This window comes from Myotis yumanensis, unplaced genomic scaffold (genome assembly GCF_028538775.1).
Source record: "Myotis yumanensis isolate MYYU_CA2020_CCGP unplaced genomic scaffold, mMyoYum1.0.hap1 SCAF_22, whole genome shotgun sequence".
NCBI classification, from domain to species: Eukaryota; Metazoa; Chordata; class Mammalia; order Chiroptera; family Vespertilionidae; genus Myotis; species Myotis yumanensis.
The window spans coordinates 99,033-115,724 of NW_027223773.1; the positions used below are offsets into that span (position 1 = coordinate 99,033).

Sequence of the window (16,692 nt, forward strand, 5' to 3'; positions counted from 1 at the left end):
GCTCCTCAGTCGGAAGAAATATGCCCACTAGCTCCTGCATGTGCTGAGGGGGAGAGGAGTCCGTGGAGAGGTGGGCAGGGAGTTGCCGATGAGATTCAGAGCACCCAGTTACATTTTACTGGGATATAACTTCTATGTCGTAAAGTTCACCCATTTAAAGTGTGCAGCTCAGTGGTGTTCAGTGCAGTTACAGAAGGTGCAACCATCACCCTAATCTCCTTTTAGGATGCTTTCATCATCCCTGAAACCTTCCGGTTCTTTCCAGCCCCACCCCATCCCGCTCAGACCCCGGAATCACCGAGCCACGTTCTGTCTCAGGATTGGCCTATTCTGGACGTTCCACATAAACGGAGCCGTGACGCCGTGCAGGACGACCACTGAAGAATGAAGTCTATCAACACGCTGTTGTGTAGAGCTCTCTGCCTCGCACGTGGCTGGTGAAGTAGAGTTATTTACCCATTTCGCAGAGTAGGAGACTGAGGCTCAGGGAGGGATGTGGATCTGCTGAGCGGTCCGGTGCATCCAGAGCCAGGAGCAGCTGCTCCGTACGGGCCGGTGCCTGGGGCTCGGGGTCCCCCTGCTGGCCAGACGGAAGCCCAGACGTGGGGCGAGGAGGCTGCTCCTTGCCCACTGGGTGCTGGGTCCTGTGCTGGTGGGAGGAACCTAGTCTGCATAAAGCTTTAGGGAGACGGTCCGCTGCACCCCACCTCTGAGGGTCTGTGAGCTCACCTGGGAGCTGAAGACCCCCTAGGAATGTCCAGCAAACCTCGCCACCAAAGAATGGGGGGCTGGGTCCTGCCGCCCGCTCCAAGGCCACGTCTCCTAAACCAGGCCCAAGCGATGAGGTCACTCCTGCTTGGAGAAATCTCCAGAGACAAGGGTTTTCAGCTTCCACCGATCTGACTGCCCGCCCTCCGTTCTGACTCTGAGAAAGTCGGACCTAGACCCCCTCCCCCCCGGGGGGACTGCTGGGCATTTCGCTAATTCGGTCCTCCTCGGAGGTTGTGGATTTGGGCTCTTGTGTCAAATAAATTGGGCGTCAAATGTCCCTCTGTCCCTTCTCGAGTGTCTGATGAAGGAGCCTCGGTTTTTCCACCTGTGAACTGGGAGGCGTGGTGCTTTCACAAGGGCTGCTGGGAGGGCGGGGTGCTGGGCTCTACGGTCAGTAGCACTGTGCTCAGTAGACGGTGCTTTTCTACTCTGTCACTTCCCTAGAGAAGAACGGTGAGGGCTCAGGGCACAGAGGAGAATTCTGGACAGAAAAGGGTGGCCTGTCCTGCCATCCCCTCACCGCCTTGTGCTCCTGCCCCTGTGTGCAAGGGGAGGGTGGCAGCTGCTTTGGTCCCCTGCCTGGGCCCTGACCAGCCAAAAGCCTGGAATGGCCCAGATGCCTGGGGTTTAGGGTTCGGCCCAGGGCGGCGGGGGTTGGAGAAGACGGGGGCCCACAGGGAGCATGTCCTCGGTCTCCTTATGTCGCGCACCCTGCAGGGCCCCGAGCCTCCCAGGTCAGCGGCCCCAGCCTGGGGCGGGGGCACAGGAGTTCCCCCTCCTTCCCTCCCTGGTCTCCTGCCCTCTGGTGCCTTCTTCCTGAGGCTGAACCCACCCCTCCCCACCCCACCCACCTGCTGCCAGCTGTCACTGGCCTGAGCCGGGCACTCCGCCTGCTGCACCCCATGAATCGCCAGCATTCACGCTCTGGCCCCAGCTCCACCTGTTCCCCTCGGACGGAGCAGCAGGGCTGTGTGGCCCCAGCTGTTGTCCTCCAAGCAGCTCTCAGTGCGAGAGACGACACTTCAAACAAACCCCAGCTTCACCTGCAGGAGGGTGGGGATGGCTGAGGGAGGGTCTGGGTCGGGGCCTGTCCTTCCCACCCAGGCCCACCAGCACCCTCGCCAACAGCCTGCCTTCCAGATTGAAAAACACAAAGCGCTCACTCTTCCCCAAAGGGCATTTGCATATTTCATGGCGCCCTCTTACCACCTGTCATTTAATCTGGGCCGGGGCCCGAATGAAGGGCCCATCAGTGTGCAATGTCAACAGAACAACCCAACGTTTTTTAATTCATGTTCGTTATGCAGGCGATCTATGAGCGCAGGAGAGGAAGCATGTCCTGGGCACCACAGGACGTGTGTCACCAGCGCGGGCAGCCGCGATACAATGCACAGCCTGGGCCGTCACCAGCAGAGTTATGTTCTCACGGTTCTGGAGGCTGCACGTCTGAGGTCAGGGCCCAGCGTGGTCCGGTTCGGCGAGGACGCTCCTCCTGCGGCCGCCTTCTTGCTCAGCTCACATGCCTTTCCTCGGTCCGAGCAGGTGGAGGGAGGGCTCTCTCTGGGGTCTCTTCTTTTTATTGTTTTGTCATTGATTTCAGAGAGGAAAGGAGAGGGAAAGAGAGAGGTAGAAATATCAGTGATGAGAGAGAATCACGGATCAGCTGCCTCCTGCACACCCCCTACTGGGGATGGAGCCCGCAACCTGGGCCTGTGCCCTGACCAGGAATCAAACCCTGACCTCCTGGTTCACAGGTAGATGCTCAACCACTGAGCCACTCTGGGCTCTGGTGTTTCTTATACCAGGTGGACCGCTTAATAATGCAGATTTTTTTTCACTAGATGGAGTCACACATAGGTTGATATAGATGCGATTTGATATGTATGCTATTTTGTTGTATTGACAACAAGCTTCAAAACTTCCTATGTCAAATTTTCTGAAGTTGTTAACATCATAGATATTTTTACGCTTAAAAAGGTCAAATTTCATGCCAAAAAAAAGATCATTTGCGGGAAATTTGAATTCACTACTTTATTTTGAATAAAAGTGCTGCTGAAAGTGATCACATACTTCGGGAAGCTTATGGTGAACATGCGCCATCTCAAGATACTTGTGAACGCTGGTTTAAACGCTTTAAAAGGGATGATTTCGATGTGAAAGGCAAAGAATATCCAGGTCAACTGAAAAAGTTTGAAGACCAACGATGACAAGCATTATTGGGTGAAGATACGTGTCAAACTCAAAAACAACTTGCAGAAAGATGAAACGTTGTTCAGCAAACAATTTCCGATCGTTTACAAGCAATGGGAAGGATTTTAAAGGAAGGAAAGTGGGTGCCCCATCAACTGAATGAAAGACAAATGGAAAACTGAAAAGTCATCAGTAAAATGTTGCTTCAACGGCACAAAAGAAAGTCTTTTTTGCATTGAATTGTGACTGGCGATGAAAAGTGGATTTATTTTGAGAATCCCAAATGAGCAAAATCATGGGTTGATCCAGGTCAACCATCAACATCGACTGCAAGGCCAAATCGCTTCGAAAAGAAGACAATGCTCTGCGTTTGGTGGGATCAGGAAGGTGTGGTGTATTAGGAGCTTCTCAAACCAGGTGAAACCGCTAGTACTGATCGCTACCGACAACAAATAATCAATTTGAACCACGCTTTGATCATAAAATGACCAGAATGGGCCAGAGGACACGGCAAAGTAATGTTGCTTCATGATGACGCACCATCACACACTTCAAAACCAGTGAAAGACACGTTAAAAGATCTTGCCTGGGAAGTATGAACCCACCCGCCGTATTCACCAGCCCTTGCTCCCTCAGATGACCACTTGTTTCGATCGATGGCACACGCACTTTCTGAGCAGCACTTCAAAACATATGAAGAAGTGGAAAATTGGGTCTCTGAATGGTTTGCCTCAAAACAAGAAAGGTTCTACTGGGACGGTATCCACAAGTGACCTGAAAGACGGGGGAATGTGTAGCTAGCGATGGCCATTACTTTGAACAAAGCACTTTTGATGTTTCTCTTGAAATTATCGTGTTTTCTTTGATAACAAAATCCGCACTATTAGCCGGTAAAGGGTCAATCCACATTTTTAACAGGTACCGGTTCAGAATGCGGATACTGGTTAATAATGCGGATTGACACTTTCCGGGTTACAAATGCGGATACCTGTTAGTAATGCGGATTGTGTTTGGGGGAGTGGGAATGAGAATGAAGACAGGGCCCAAGGGTTCTCACCTCACTCCCCCAACAAGGCTGTGGGCTTGCTTAGCTCTGCGGACTCAGAAAACCATGCCTTACAAGCCCTCTGGCTTGGGGCCTGCCCCTGACCCTCAGGTTCTCTGTGCGGGCTCCACCCACCTTTTAGCTGCTGGCCCCGCCTGAGGAGGGAGCTCGCTACCTCTGTGCACTTCCTCTAAGTGGGCACTTCCTTCCAAGAGAGCTGTCCCCAGAGGTTCCCTTCACATCCGCAGTGATGGAGAGGGGGGAGGAGGCAAGAAAGGGGAAGAGCTTTGAGTTATAAAGCAGAGAAAATAGAATTTCTGCTGAGCAGAGGGAGAGGGGGAGGGAGGAGGGAGACGGGATCCAGAAAGCTTCCGCTTTGGTCTCAGCATCAGGGGTTCATGGGACAGATGGTGTGTGTGTGTTGGGAGGGGAGGTGGTATTTATAACTCAAAACAGACCGAGCTGAGATCCCTCAAGCACCAGGGGCTTGGCTGACAATGGACGGGCGGGGTAGGGACTGAGGCTTCCTCTAGGACTCCTGGATGCTGGTTTGCGGCAGGGTGGGGGTGGGGGGTCACCATTGAAAGGCTGCAGAGCTCTGCCTACCAGGCTGGGTGGGAAGTCCTCCAGAGAACCAAGCTTTTAGGGACAACAACATCCCTCTAGTAGTAATAGCTGCCTGGGTACCAGGCCCTAGGCGACGTGTACTATTCTCCCCATTTGCAGAATGAGAAACTGAGGCTTGGAGGGTAAGTAACCAACTGAAGCCTCACAGCTGTCAATGGTGAAGCCTCTGCCTGGCACCTGGCTTGTGTGGCGGGAGGAGAGGCCCAGATGTAGACATCCCCACTGTCAGCTCAGCCCTCAGCCACTGAACCCTGGACCGTGAGCATTGATGGGGTGGGAAGGGGACAGGAAGCTACCAACCCAGGAGTGTGTGTGTGTGTGTGTGTGTGCGTGAGTGTGTGCAGTGTGTGTGACTATGAGTGTGTGACTATGAGTGTGTGTATGACTGTGGCTGTGGCTGTGAATGTGTGTGTATGACTGTGAGTGTGACTGTGAGTGTGTGTGTGTCTGTCAGTGTGTGTGTCTGTCAGTGTGTGTGTGTCTGTCAGTGTGTGTGTGACTGTGTGTGTGTGTGTGTGTGTGTGTGTGTGTGTGTAGTGTGTGTGTGCTGCAGTGGGTCCATACACCCAGGTGATCCCCCGGTGAAGGCACACAGATGTGTGATGATACGTGGAGGGGCTTCATTCTCCTTAAATGCGTGTTCGTGGCTCTGAGGATGGAGAGGCGGCGGCTGGAGTCCAGGGCGGCTCCCTCGCTCTCCCACCTGCCACTCAGGCCAGTTGCTCCCTGCTCCCCAGTCCTCCGCCTCGTCCTTGGTCTGAGGTCCCCAGCTCTGATCAGATGCTTCTACGGCTTCACAGCAGCCACAGGGTCAGGAGGGGAGGCTTGGGAGGCCTGAGGTCAGAAGTCATGCTCTTGGCCACCAAACTCAAGGCCGGGAACCAGGCCCCGGCCAGGAAGCCGGTGAGAGCAGAGCCGACAGGAGACATCACAGGCACCGTCTGCTCCAGGAGGAGGGAGGGAGGAGGTGCCGTGAGCACCGTGCATCATGCCAACACCCACTCCCAGGCTCCAGGCACTGCTCCAGGCTCGCCCTCTGCAGGGAGATGGAATATTCCTAAATTCACGACTCCAGAGCGAGGCTGCCCGTCTCAGAATAAACAGACACACACCCCCACGCTCCCAACCCCGGCAGCTCCAGTCCTCGCTGCCCCCATCTTCGGAGGGTCAGGTCTCCCACCTCCTGCCTCTTTCTTGACAATCCTCTGCTCCCCTGAACTACACCCTCATCTTTGCCCAATGGGTACCACCAACATCCACAGGACCAGGAGTTCGCCCAAGTCACAGACACATGGGCTGTGACGTCCAGGTCACCCCAAGAAGGAGAGGGGCCCTGAACCCTCACTCTGCACAGAAGGGACTGGCTTGGATGAGGTTGGCTCTGTCTCTCGGTTCAGCTGTCAGTGAGTACCCAGTGAGCACACCACGCGCACTGCTGAGTGCCTACTGCATACACTCCGGAGAGGAGCTGGTCCCGCTGTCGTCCAGGGCCTGCGATTTAGCCGTAACCTTAGTGGACGAGGCTGTTCTCGACTCTGGAGTCGGCCAGGCTGGTGCTGATCCTGCCTCCACCTTCTGTTACTCCCGGAGCAGACTCCTCCCCGTGACTCCCAGTCCAAACCTGGAGTGACGGTACCCCCCATGGTCACTGCAGGGCTGTCGTCCGCGTGGGCGAGTCCTGAATGATGGTGTCGCTGTGGGTGAGGACCTGGAAAGAATGGCCACTGTCCCCTCGTCAGTCCTGCCTGGGCTGAGGGTGCCTCCCACCTTCCAGCACCCCCCCCACCCCCCCGCCGGGGATGCCACCGGCAGCACCCAGCTGGCTCTGGGCTTAGGAATCTGAGGCGCCTGCTCCTCGCCCGGGACCAGGAAGTGGGAGGGCCACGCTGGCCACCAAAGGAAACATCACTTTCAGAAATGTGGCCACAGCCAGGAAAGATGAGGCGCAGGCAGGGACTGGAGAATTGGGGGGCCAGACCCAGTGCTGGGAAACAGCTCTACAGAAAGGCTGGCAGGGGGCAAGTGCGGGTGCTGAGCCCCAGTCCAGTCCAGTCCCCTGACCCGGTTCCTAAGCCTCGACTTCCCCTCCCCATCTGTAACGGCAGAAAGACCAGCCCTAGGCTGGGGGAGGTGGGGCTGTGTCTCTGGGGAGAGGGGAGCCAAGATGGGTGAGAGCTGGTGAGCATGGGCTGTGGGGACTCCACCAGTGCGGTGAGGGGGTGAGGAGAAGTCCCCCAACCCCACCCCTGCCCCAGGAGGCCATCGGCTGGCCCAGGCCCGCGAGGAAGGGCACATGTGGCTCGGGAAGAACAGGCTGGGCACCGGGGCCGAGGGTGGAATGTGGTGTCCGCACGGTCGGCTATGCGGGGAACGCAGCAGATGGACTTGCCCGGGAACATTTGTTTCCTTGTCTCGCAGACTCCCTGGAGAGGAGGGAGGAAGGCTGGGGACAGACAGACAAAGGAGAATGTCAGGGAAGGAGGGAAGCCAAGCCAGGAACGACGGAGTGGGCGGCATGAGTCATCAGTAGAGGGACACGGGAATGGGGAGAGTGAACGGGTTCCCTGTCAGACGCACTTGATGGAAGTGCATGTCCACCCTGACCTTGGGCATGTGGTCGGCAGCTCAGGCCACAGAGTACGGCCTTGGGAGTCATTCATTGAGGCACCGCAGTGCAGAGCAGCCAACCTCCACCAGCATTTACACACGCAGGCGTGCACCCTGGTGGCAGAGCGGGGCTACCCAGGGGGGTGCAGGACAAGGTCTAAGAAGAGAGGCCTCTCCTCAAGGGGAGGTAGAGGAGGGATGAGGAGGAAACCCAGAGGAGCCAGGAGGGTGCAGGTGGCAGGAGCTAGGAGAGCAGAGCTCAGGAGACCGTGGCCAACAGACCACTCCGGTGAGGTCGACACAGCCCTCGCCTGCAGCGGCACCTGTGTCCCAGGGAGGGCGGAGGCCTTGAGTAGACAAGTGAGTGTGAAGTCCCGTCCCAGATCCCAGAAACGGTGCCGAAGGAGAGGCTGGGACAGAGCTGTCGCCCAGGGCGCCGTGGAAAAGGGGGTTCTGGGTGGAGTGACTTCCACACGTTTGTGCTCAGGGGAAAGGCCAGCAGGGACGGAGAAGTTAGAGATACTTGGGAAAGAGGGACATGGAATGAAGTCCTTCGAGAAGACGAGAGGAGCTCCGAGCCCCTGCAGTTAACAGGCGACACACTAGCTACGGCCGGGAGAGAGCTTATCACCCCGTTTTGAAGACGGAAAAATGAAGCTCCGAGGGGAAGAGACGGCCTCAGACACAGAGGCGGTCAGTCCTGTGCTGCATGTGGCCACCTGACTTTCTGGGCCAGAAAGGCCCCTTACCAGTCCAGGGCGGGGCTGGACACCCGAGTTCCCAGGAGGGGAATGCAGGGAGGGTCCCACAGCACATTCTCGGGGGGGCGGGGGCTGGGGGAGAGGCACGGGGAGAGAAGACAGAGCCGGGGGGAAGCAAAGGCATCTCCGCCCGGCAGCAGCTGCTCCCAAATATGTCACAACTTGTCAAAGAGGCAGAAATAGAAGCTGCCCAGGGAGTGGGAGGGGGTGTGGCCCGCGGGGCTTCTGAGCCCCAAGGAGGGCAGAAGGGGGGGCGGGGGGGAGTCCATGGTAAGTGGGACAGTGGTGCCATGCCTAGGGGGGCTGGAAGTGGTCCAGGGAGCCATCCAGGGGCCTCAGGGAGACTGAGCTTGGGGTGGGGCAGGCATGGCAGCAGGAAAGGAAGAGCCGCCCACGCACATGGTCCCCACTGACCCCGCGTCCACTCCTCAGGGTGAGGCCTGTCTCTCTCGCTCTCAGCAGTCCTCCTGCCCGAGCCCTGAGCCCCGCAGGCCACAGGCTGAGTCGGAACCAGGGCGCCACCTTTCAAGGGGCCACTGGGGTCACTCAGTCCAGCACCTGATTGACACAGGGGAGACCAGGGAGGAGACAGGGCAGCAAGGCCCAGGGCTCCCTCCTCCACGGCCTTCCCTTCCGACAGGTCGTCCCGGGAGCTGAGGGCCCAGATCAGGAACCACTTGGGTGCTCACATGCCCACCTCCACGGCTCAGGTGCACACTGCCCACACCCTGAGGGCCCGCCGGGCTCTGTAAACCTCGTTCGGTGCTTTGTGACCGCCAAGCGCCTCCTCAGACCCGTCCCCTGGACCCTCCTGTCCACTCCAGGCCTCACCTTCGCCCGCCCAGCAGAGGCCAGAGATTCTTGGCGAGTGACCTGGCGCTGAGCCGACCCCAGCGGGAGGGACTTCCCAGGGTTATCTGATGCTTGTCCTCGGAGGAAAAGGACACATATGGGCCTCCAGGCCCTCCCCTCCCTGCTCCTCACCTCCCCACCCCCCTCCCCAGGCCCCATTTGCCTCCAAACCCTCCTCTGGTCCCAAGCCCCCAGGTTTCCCGGTCCCCAGCCCATCGCCCCTTAGCCCTGGTGTGTCTTCTTTCCATCTCTCCGTCAGGCCTTCTCTGACGTCTCCCTGACTCTCCATTCGACGCCTAGAGCCCTCCAACCCCCTGCCGCCTCCTACCTGTGCCTGAGCCCACCTGGAAAGCAGGTACTCACAGTGAGAACTGGGCCTTCTCCACCCGTCAGCCTCAGGGAAGGAGAGGGGGCCCCTGGCTCTGCCCCAAGGCCCAAGCTCAGGCACCACGAGCCAACACCCCTCACACTCTGACAGGGTGCCTGTGCCTCCTCAGGAGAGTCACTTTCTTCTCTGTGTGTAGGAGGAAGCTTCCCCACTCAGGTTTTCTCAGATTCTGGATCTGTTCTCACTGCAAAGCTACTGCCCCACAGAGAGCTGGTGCTGGTTGGCACCCATTGTTCCGGCTTCAGGGGCCCGTGGGAGCATTTTCCTGCCGCCCCAGGGACCCAGCCAGGGACCCAGCCAGGGACCCAGCCAGGGACCCAGCCAGAGACCCAGCCAGAGACCCAGCCCGGAGAACAGAAGCTCAGCCATCTTTGCAGAAGCCAAAGGCTCTCACTCCCCGATTCCCAGCACCTGAGACTCTGGACCTGGAACCTGGTTGGATGTTAGCCAATCAACCTGGCAGCCCAGGTCCGCCCACCTGAGAGGTCAGCTGGGACTGGGAGATGCTGGGGGAGCAGAGGGGGGAGGAGAGAGCAGGGAGCAGGTGAAGGGGGTTTCCAAGACCATGCAAGCGCGGCCAGCCCAGCATGCAAGTAACAGTCACATTGGGAGGATGGGTGGGGTGAGGGCTGCCTCTGGAGGGGCCGGGACTGCAGGGGCCTGTGTGCCCAGGCCAGTGGGGTGGGGATTAGGGCCTGACGCCCCGCTGTCAGGGCGCAGCTGATGGATCTCCACTGCTGGGAGCACAAAGACTGCTCTGTGGTGGCCCCAATGTGTTCCTGTCCATCAGAGGGCGGCTTGGGCGGGGGGGGGGCGGGGGGGGCGGGGTGCCAGGGGGAGGAAGGCCAAGTCTCCAGGTGCCGCTTCCCACATCGCGGCTCTGAGGGGAGCAAGGTGGGTAAAGGGACAGTCCCCCCTTGGGGTGTGGCCGTCAGAGACACCGGAGCTGCCCTATCTTCCGAGTCCTCTGTCCCAGGCGGGGGGGGGGGGGGGGGGGGGCTGGTGTCCCTCCCCCTCCCTGCTGCTCTGGTTCCCTGGCGGCTGTGGGGGAGCTAGGGATCCAGCCTCAGGGGGGCCAGGGGGTGAGGAGAGGTGTCTCCACCTGCCCACTGCCCTCTCCTTACCACCATCACCTGCCTCACTCACACACTCACACACTCACACACTCACACACTCACACACTCTCACACACTCGCACACTCGCACACTCACACACTCGCACACTCGCACACTCGCACACTCGCACACTCGCACACTCACACACACCATCCTTCGCCAGCTGACACGCCTGTCCTCCCAGTCCACACTTCCTCCTGCCTCTGAGTCGGCCGTTCTACACCCAGGACCACGCGCCTCGCTCCCGAAGGCCCGCCGTGGTCTTCCATGGGGTGCCCTGGCCTCACTTCCAAGTCCCTCCATCGCTGCTGGGCGTCCCCTTCTCTGCAGGCTTCTCCTGAACCCTGAGCTCCACCAACCGGTCCCTGTCCCCTCCTCTTCCCGTCTGGACCCTGCGTGACCTCCTGACCCAGCGGTGCTCTCCTCCTCCTCAGCCCCGACGCAGGCTCTCCACAAACTCCTGACACACCTGCTTGACGAGCCCACTCATTGCACACGATGGCAGCCCCGTGCTTACGGCAGAGCTGAAACCACTCGCTGGCAGTGAGACTGGGCATTCCCGTTCTCCAGGCTCATCAGCTAGAGCGTGAGGTCCCGAAACTCCCACGACACAAGCCCGGTCCTCCTGCTCCCGCTTCTCGAGGACATGGGCACGCTGTCCGGAGGAAGGGCAATTGGCTTCCAAAAGGCCAAGTGTTGCCATTTCTGGGTTTCCATAGTAACTTCAGCATCCCTCCTATTCTCAAGGCTCCTAGGATTAGCGTGTAGTGACCCTGCAGCCCTAAAGTGAGCCTTGTCCACTTCTGGCCCCCCCTGGACGGGAGCACGGGTCCTCTCAGCCCCCAAGCCTCTGCCGAGAGGGGACCCCGCACTGAGAGGCCCAGAGATGAACCAGTCCCTCCTGCCCCCGCATTCGAGAGAGACCTGCAGGGCGACCTGAAGGCACAGACAGGAAGAGGCAGAACCAGCAGGAAGCCAGGAGCCCGGAGATTTACACTGCGTGGAGGGGCTCTGCTCCCCCCGCCCCTGCCCACGGCGAGGACTCGGGAAACCTCGGGTCCGACTGGGGCAGAAACAGACTGGAGGAGATGACATAGGAGGATGCAGAGGGAGGGAGGGCGGAGATGCAGGTTCCCCAGACCCGATTTTCCACAGCTGGACAGTGGCACCATGACCAGCGTATTCCAGGCTCCCACTGGACCTGCCACAGGAGAAAAACAAGACCCCGAATTCCTCCTCCCTCCATGTATCCCCATCACTGAGCCCTGAGAGACACGGTCAAGGCTGCCGTGGAGACCAGAAGGGGAGGCCATGTGTCCCCTTCCATCGGCCCTTCTTGCCCCTGGACACGCCTGCCGGACGGGCAGCAGCCAGCCCTCTGGGAGGGACTCCTGTCTGGCTGAGGCTCACGGAGCTGCCAGGAAGCAGGGGACGAATGAATTGACATAGGACCCCTTCCAGCCGAAACCCACCCCTCTGGCCCCCACCCTAACTCTTTGGGACCAGCAAGGGAGCAGGCAGGCCCCCCGCCAGGAGTAATTGAAAGGAGCAGATGAGAATGTGTCCCCCACCTCCCCTGCCTGCCCCAGGGGGGCTGCCGAGAAATGAAAACTAATCAAATTACACCCGACGGCCTCCCTCCTGGGCCCAGGAGCCCAGGGCTGGCCGGGGCAGGCAGGCTGGGTGGGTGGGTGGAGGCGGGGGGGGGGGGGGGGTCACGTCTAATCCACTGTGAACGTCTTGATGTGCAGCAACAGCTTAGAGGGGGCTCAGGTTTCCGTGGCGTTGGCTATATTTATCTCTGGTTCCATGCCAGCGGGAAGGGTTTAAATGGCACCCAGCAGTTGGCGTGAGGGGCTGCAGGAGCTTGGGGGCCAGTGGCAGGAACGAGCCTCTTCCGACCCCATGGAGCTGTATGAGACACCCCCTTACTTCTACCAGGAGCCCCACTTCTACGACGGGGAAAACTACCTGCCCGTCCACCTCCAGGGCTTCGAGCCGCCGGGCTACGAGCGGACTGAGCTCAGCCTGAGCCCCGAGGCCCGGGGGCCCCTCGAAGACAAGGGGCTGGGGACCCCCGAGCACTGCCCGGGCCAGTGCCTGCCGTGGGCGTGCAAGGCGTGTAAGAGGAAGTCCGTGTCCGTGGACCGGCGGCGGGCGGCCACGCTGAGGGAGAAACGCCGGCTCAAGAAGGTGAACGAGGCCTTCGAGGCCCTGAAGCGGAGCACCCTGCTGAACCCCAACCAGCGGCTGCCCAAGGTGGAGATCCTGCGGAGCGCCATCCAGTACATCGAGCGCCTGCAGGCCCTGCTCAGCTCCCTCCGTCAGGAGGAGCGCGGGCTGCGCTGCCCGCGGGGCGGCCCCCCGGCGGGGGTAAGTGGTTGCCCCACCTGCCCGTGGGCTCGGGGACAGTCCTTGGTCAGAGCTGGGCGCCCAGCCATCGCTGTGTCCCGTGTCCTTTCCAGATAGGACAGGCAGCAGGACAAGCAGAGATGGAGGTGGGGGGCAGGGGTCCGGAGGAGGGTCAAGGAACAAGTCCCGAGTCAGCCGGGTCAGTGCCTGGGGATGGACAGCTCCACCCCCACCAGCCCACCCGGAACCCCAGCACTTGCATAGAGAGGCCCTGGCTGGGCCGGACACCCTGATCTCTGGGTCAGGAAAACCAGGCGCCCCTTTAAGCTGGTGTCCACCCCAGATGGAAGCCAGGAAAGGCCTGGAAGCTGGGGCTCTGTGGCCAGGCGGGGGCAGGGAAGGGGTGAGTTGTGATGCTCCCAGTGGAGGGGGTGACCTGGGCTGGAGGGGTAGCCTGGGCACAGGAGCTTCTGCCCTGGGGACTGGACAGAGGGCACCACAGAGACCGCTGGGCCTGACCTTGGGCCTCGGTGTCTAGCAGGTACCCAGTGAATGCAGCTCCCACAGCGCCTCCTGCAGTCCAGAGTGGGGCAGCGCCCTGGAGTTCGGCCCCAACCCAGGGGGTAAGTGAGGTGGGACCTGATCAGCTTGGCTCAAATCCCTCAGCCTATGTCCAGCCCAGGTCGCCCCTCTTCCCTTATTCCCTGCCCCGGTTTCTCCCCTCGGCCTCTGTGGGGACCTGCTGAACCCAGGGCCCCAGGGGTGGACTGAAGCCTTGGCCAGCTAGAGCCGGGCCTCCTGCAGCTCCTGCCTTGTGCCTGGTGGCCAGTGGCTGACCTTCTCCACAGGGAGGAGACTGTCTCTACCCCAGGGGTCCCTGGGAGTCCCGAGTCCGTGCTGCCTAATGCCAGCAAGGGCAGGGCTGTCTCCCAGGACACACCACCCAGGCTCCAACTCCCAGGGCAGTCGGAATAGCTACTTCCAACCCCAGCCCAGCCCCAGGAGCGGAGTTGGGAGGAGGCACCTGTCCCACGCGTGCCACTGGGAAGGGCAGTAGCACTCCTGAGCTGGAGACGCCTGTCGCCAGGTGACCCCCGCCCACCTTCTCCCCACAGACCATCTGCTCCCAGCGGACCCTGCTGACGCCCACAACCTGCACTCTCTCACCTCCATCGTGGACAGCATCACCATGGAGGACGTCTCTGTGGCCTTCCCGGATGAAACCCTGCCCAACTGAGGTGGTCTGCGGCCGGCGGCCAGGGGCCCACAGGCTGGCCACAGATGCCGCCACTGGGGCACGGAGGCCGCCGAAGCCAGGCTGTCCTGATGCCAGGAGGCCAGCCTGCCCCCCTCCTCGCCTGTCGAAGGTTAAGCCACCACCCAGAGAGGGAGTGGGCGCTCTCTCTTGGCTGACTGCTCAGAGCTCCCAGGGCCATCCGGGTCCAGGGAGACAGAGCAGGGGACCAGAGCGCCCGCGGGTGCCCCGCTCAGGGGCAAACTCAGGAGCTTCCCTTCGAGTATAACCCAGCCTTCCGCTCCACCCCACCCCCAAATCCAGTCTGAGCGACAGTGTCCTGACCCGGACACACGGTGCACCTCCGTCTGCTCTTCCTGAGGCAGCGGCTGGGCTGGGCCTGCCCTGACTCAGGAGCAGGGAGAGGTGCCCTGTCCCCCAGTCCCCGGGGGCCAAGCTTCTGCCGTGAACACTGGGAACCCCAGGTTTTATGTTGTTTGTTTTGTGTGTTGTTTGTGAAGCTGCCATCTGACCAAGGTGTCCTGTGCAGAGTTGCCAGGTACGGGAGGGGGCGGGGCTCTCGGGGTGACTTCCTTTGATGACTAAGCATTGTGTGGTTTTGCTATTGTTTTGTAATTTTTTTTGCTAACTTATTTGGATTTCCTTTTTTAAAAAATGAATAAACACTGGTTGCTAGATGTCCGTGATGATGTAGACAGAGGGGTGCCTGCCGCTCCTGCGCCCCTCAGTCCAGACACGCCCAGGATCGGGCATGAGCTCCCATTGCTGGTGGTCACCAGGCCCTGGGACCCCTGGAAGCCAGGTCGGTCCACAGGCCAGGGAAGACACGCCAGCCCCCTGCTGAGGCCTGTCACCCTCTAATTCATGACACTGTGCACTCACTACCATCCCGCCAGGTCCTCCAATGAACTGAGCACAGGCCTGGCGCCCAGCCCACAGCCCGCAAGTGGGGGTGCAGCTGGAATCTGTGGATTTCCCTCCCTAATCCCTGCCTCTCCTCTGGTGTGGCATTACCAGGAGCCCATAGGGAAGTGGGAGATGATGGAATCCCACTGCACCCTTCCACCGTCCATCATCCGGGAAGAGGGGGCTGTGGCCTGGCCTGCAGTCCAGAGGATGAAGACTCAGCAGTGGGGGAAGCACACGGGGGCTCCCCAAGAACCACCACAGGAAGGGACGCTGAGCTGCTGCTTTCAGTCTGGCTTCCTGAGGGGGAACAAGGACTGGACACATGACACGAGGGTCAACAGGGGAGGCATCAGGAGCTAGAATTTCCCTGGATGAACATCCACTAAAAACTTTATTAATTCCAACTGCTTCAGGCTGTTTGTCTGATTTATTGCAAATTATAAGTTTCAGAATCATGACAGAAGTCAGGACTCTGCATGGGGTCCCTCCAGCCCCGACTCAGTTCTCTGGGACCCCAGGTGCTGAGCAGGCACTGGTGCCCAAGGGCTCAGCCCTCCAGACTTGCTCCTGGAGACAGGCCCACATGCAGCCCCCCAGGGTGTGCCCAGAAACTGCATAAGAAAGAGGAGGAGCCGGAACCGGTGTGGCTCAGTGGATAGAGCGTCGGCCTGCGGACTGAAAGGTCCCAGGTTCGATTCCGGTCAAGGGCATGTACCTGGGTTGCGGGCACATCCCCGGTGGGGGATGTGCAGGAGGCAGCTGATCGATGTTTCTCTCTCATCGATGTTTCTAACTCTCTATCCCTCTCCCTTCCTCTCTGTAAAAAATCAATAAAATATATTTTTAAAAAAAAAAGAAAAGAAAGAGGAGGAGACAGGCAGGCTCAGGCCCCAGGCGAGGGTGAGGGCGAGGGCCGGGCCTGGTGGGAATCACAGGTTGGGCCAACAACATGTGGGGTTTCCCTCTGCCTCTGCATCCTGGTGTTTCCTCCCACCCCCTGGGAAGGGTGCAGGGAACACCTGGGTCCCTCCCTGACTCACTGGCCTTGGACAGGAGGGCTGCTCAGGCCCATTTCCTCTGCCCAACACCCTCCAGGCTCCCGGGGACACTGCTGCCGCCCTCAGGTGCCCCTGGCTGGGGCTGGGGCTGGCCAAGGGCTTCCGTCTCTGTTCAGGACATGGGGGGCTCTGGGGCTGCTGGATATATTTTTAAAGTTTATTCCTCTGTAGTTATCATGTCATTTGGGAGCTGAAGTTCATATTCATACGCTGGTGAGAGGAACAGTCCTCAACGATGGTCAGGGTTGGCAGTTCCCTCCGTGGTCAGGTGTGGCCATGGCCTGCCTTGCTTCCCACCATGGAGGATGCAGCCGCTCTGCCAGCCTCACCCTGATCGCGAAGCCCAGGGACTTTCCGACATTAACAAGAGCGCAGCCTTCACAATTACATTCCAGAGAAGGATGAATGAATAATGAGGGGAGTTCTTTAGGGAAATTAGCCCAAGTCCCAGTCTCCAGTGGAAGCGCCTACAAGAAATCCAACTGGGTTAATCAAATGTTGGGGAATCAGGCTTTGGGGAATCAGGCTGGAAGGAGACCATGGCTGGCAAAGGGTACGGCCAGCAGCCAGGCGGCCCTCCCTCCCACCCCCGGGCACGAGCAGCCCGAACCGCCCTCTCAGGCCCGGGGCATGTGGAGCAGAAGCTACCGCCCTCAGCTCTCCAAGGAGCTGCTTCCCCAAGGGCAGCCCTAGGCCCGGAGGACGGACATGCAGGTGAGCTCCAGGTTAGAAAAGGACCAGAACATGTTTACGTTGTCGTA

General features: G+C 59.7%; 1 protein-coding gene across 1 annotated transcript; it reads left to right on the top strand.

Annotated features, from left to right (window-relative positions):
• The first annotated feature begins 12,100 nt into the window (after window positions 1–12,100).
• MYOG (myogenin) lies at window positions 12,101–15,280 on the top strand. Its single transcript, XM_070401148.1, has 3 exons — window positions 12,101–12,730; window positions 13,248–13,332; window positions 13,825–15,280. Exons 1-3 carry the CDS (start codon window positions 12,188–12,190, stop codon window positions 13,944–13,946), a joined length of 750 nt encoding a protein of 249 aa, XP_070257249.1. The 5' UTR covers window positions 12,101–12,187; the 3' UTR covers window positions 13,947–15,280.
• Window positions 15,281–16,692: the final 1,412 nt, after the last annotated feature.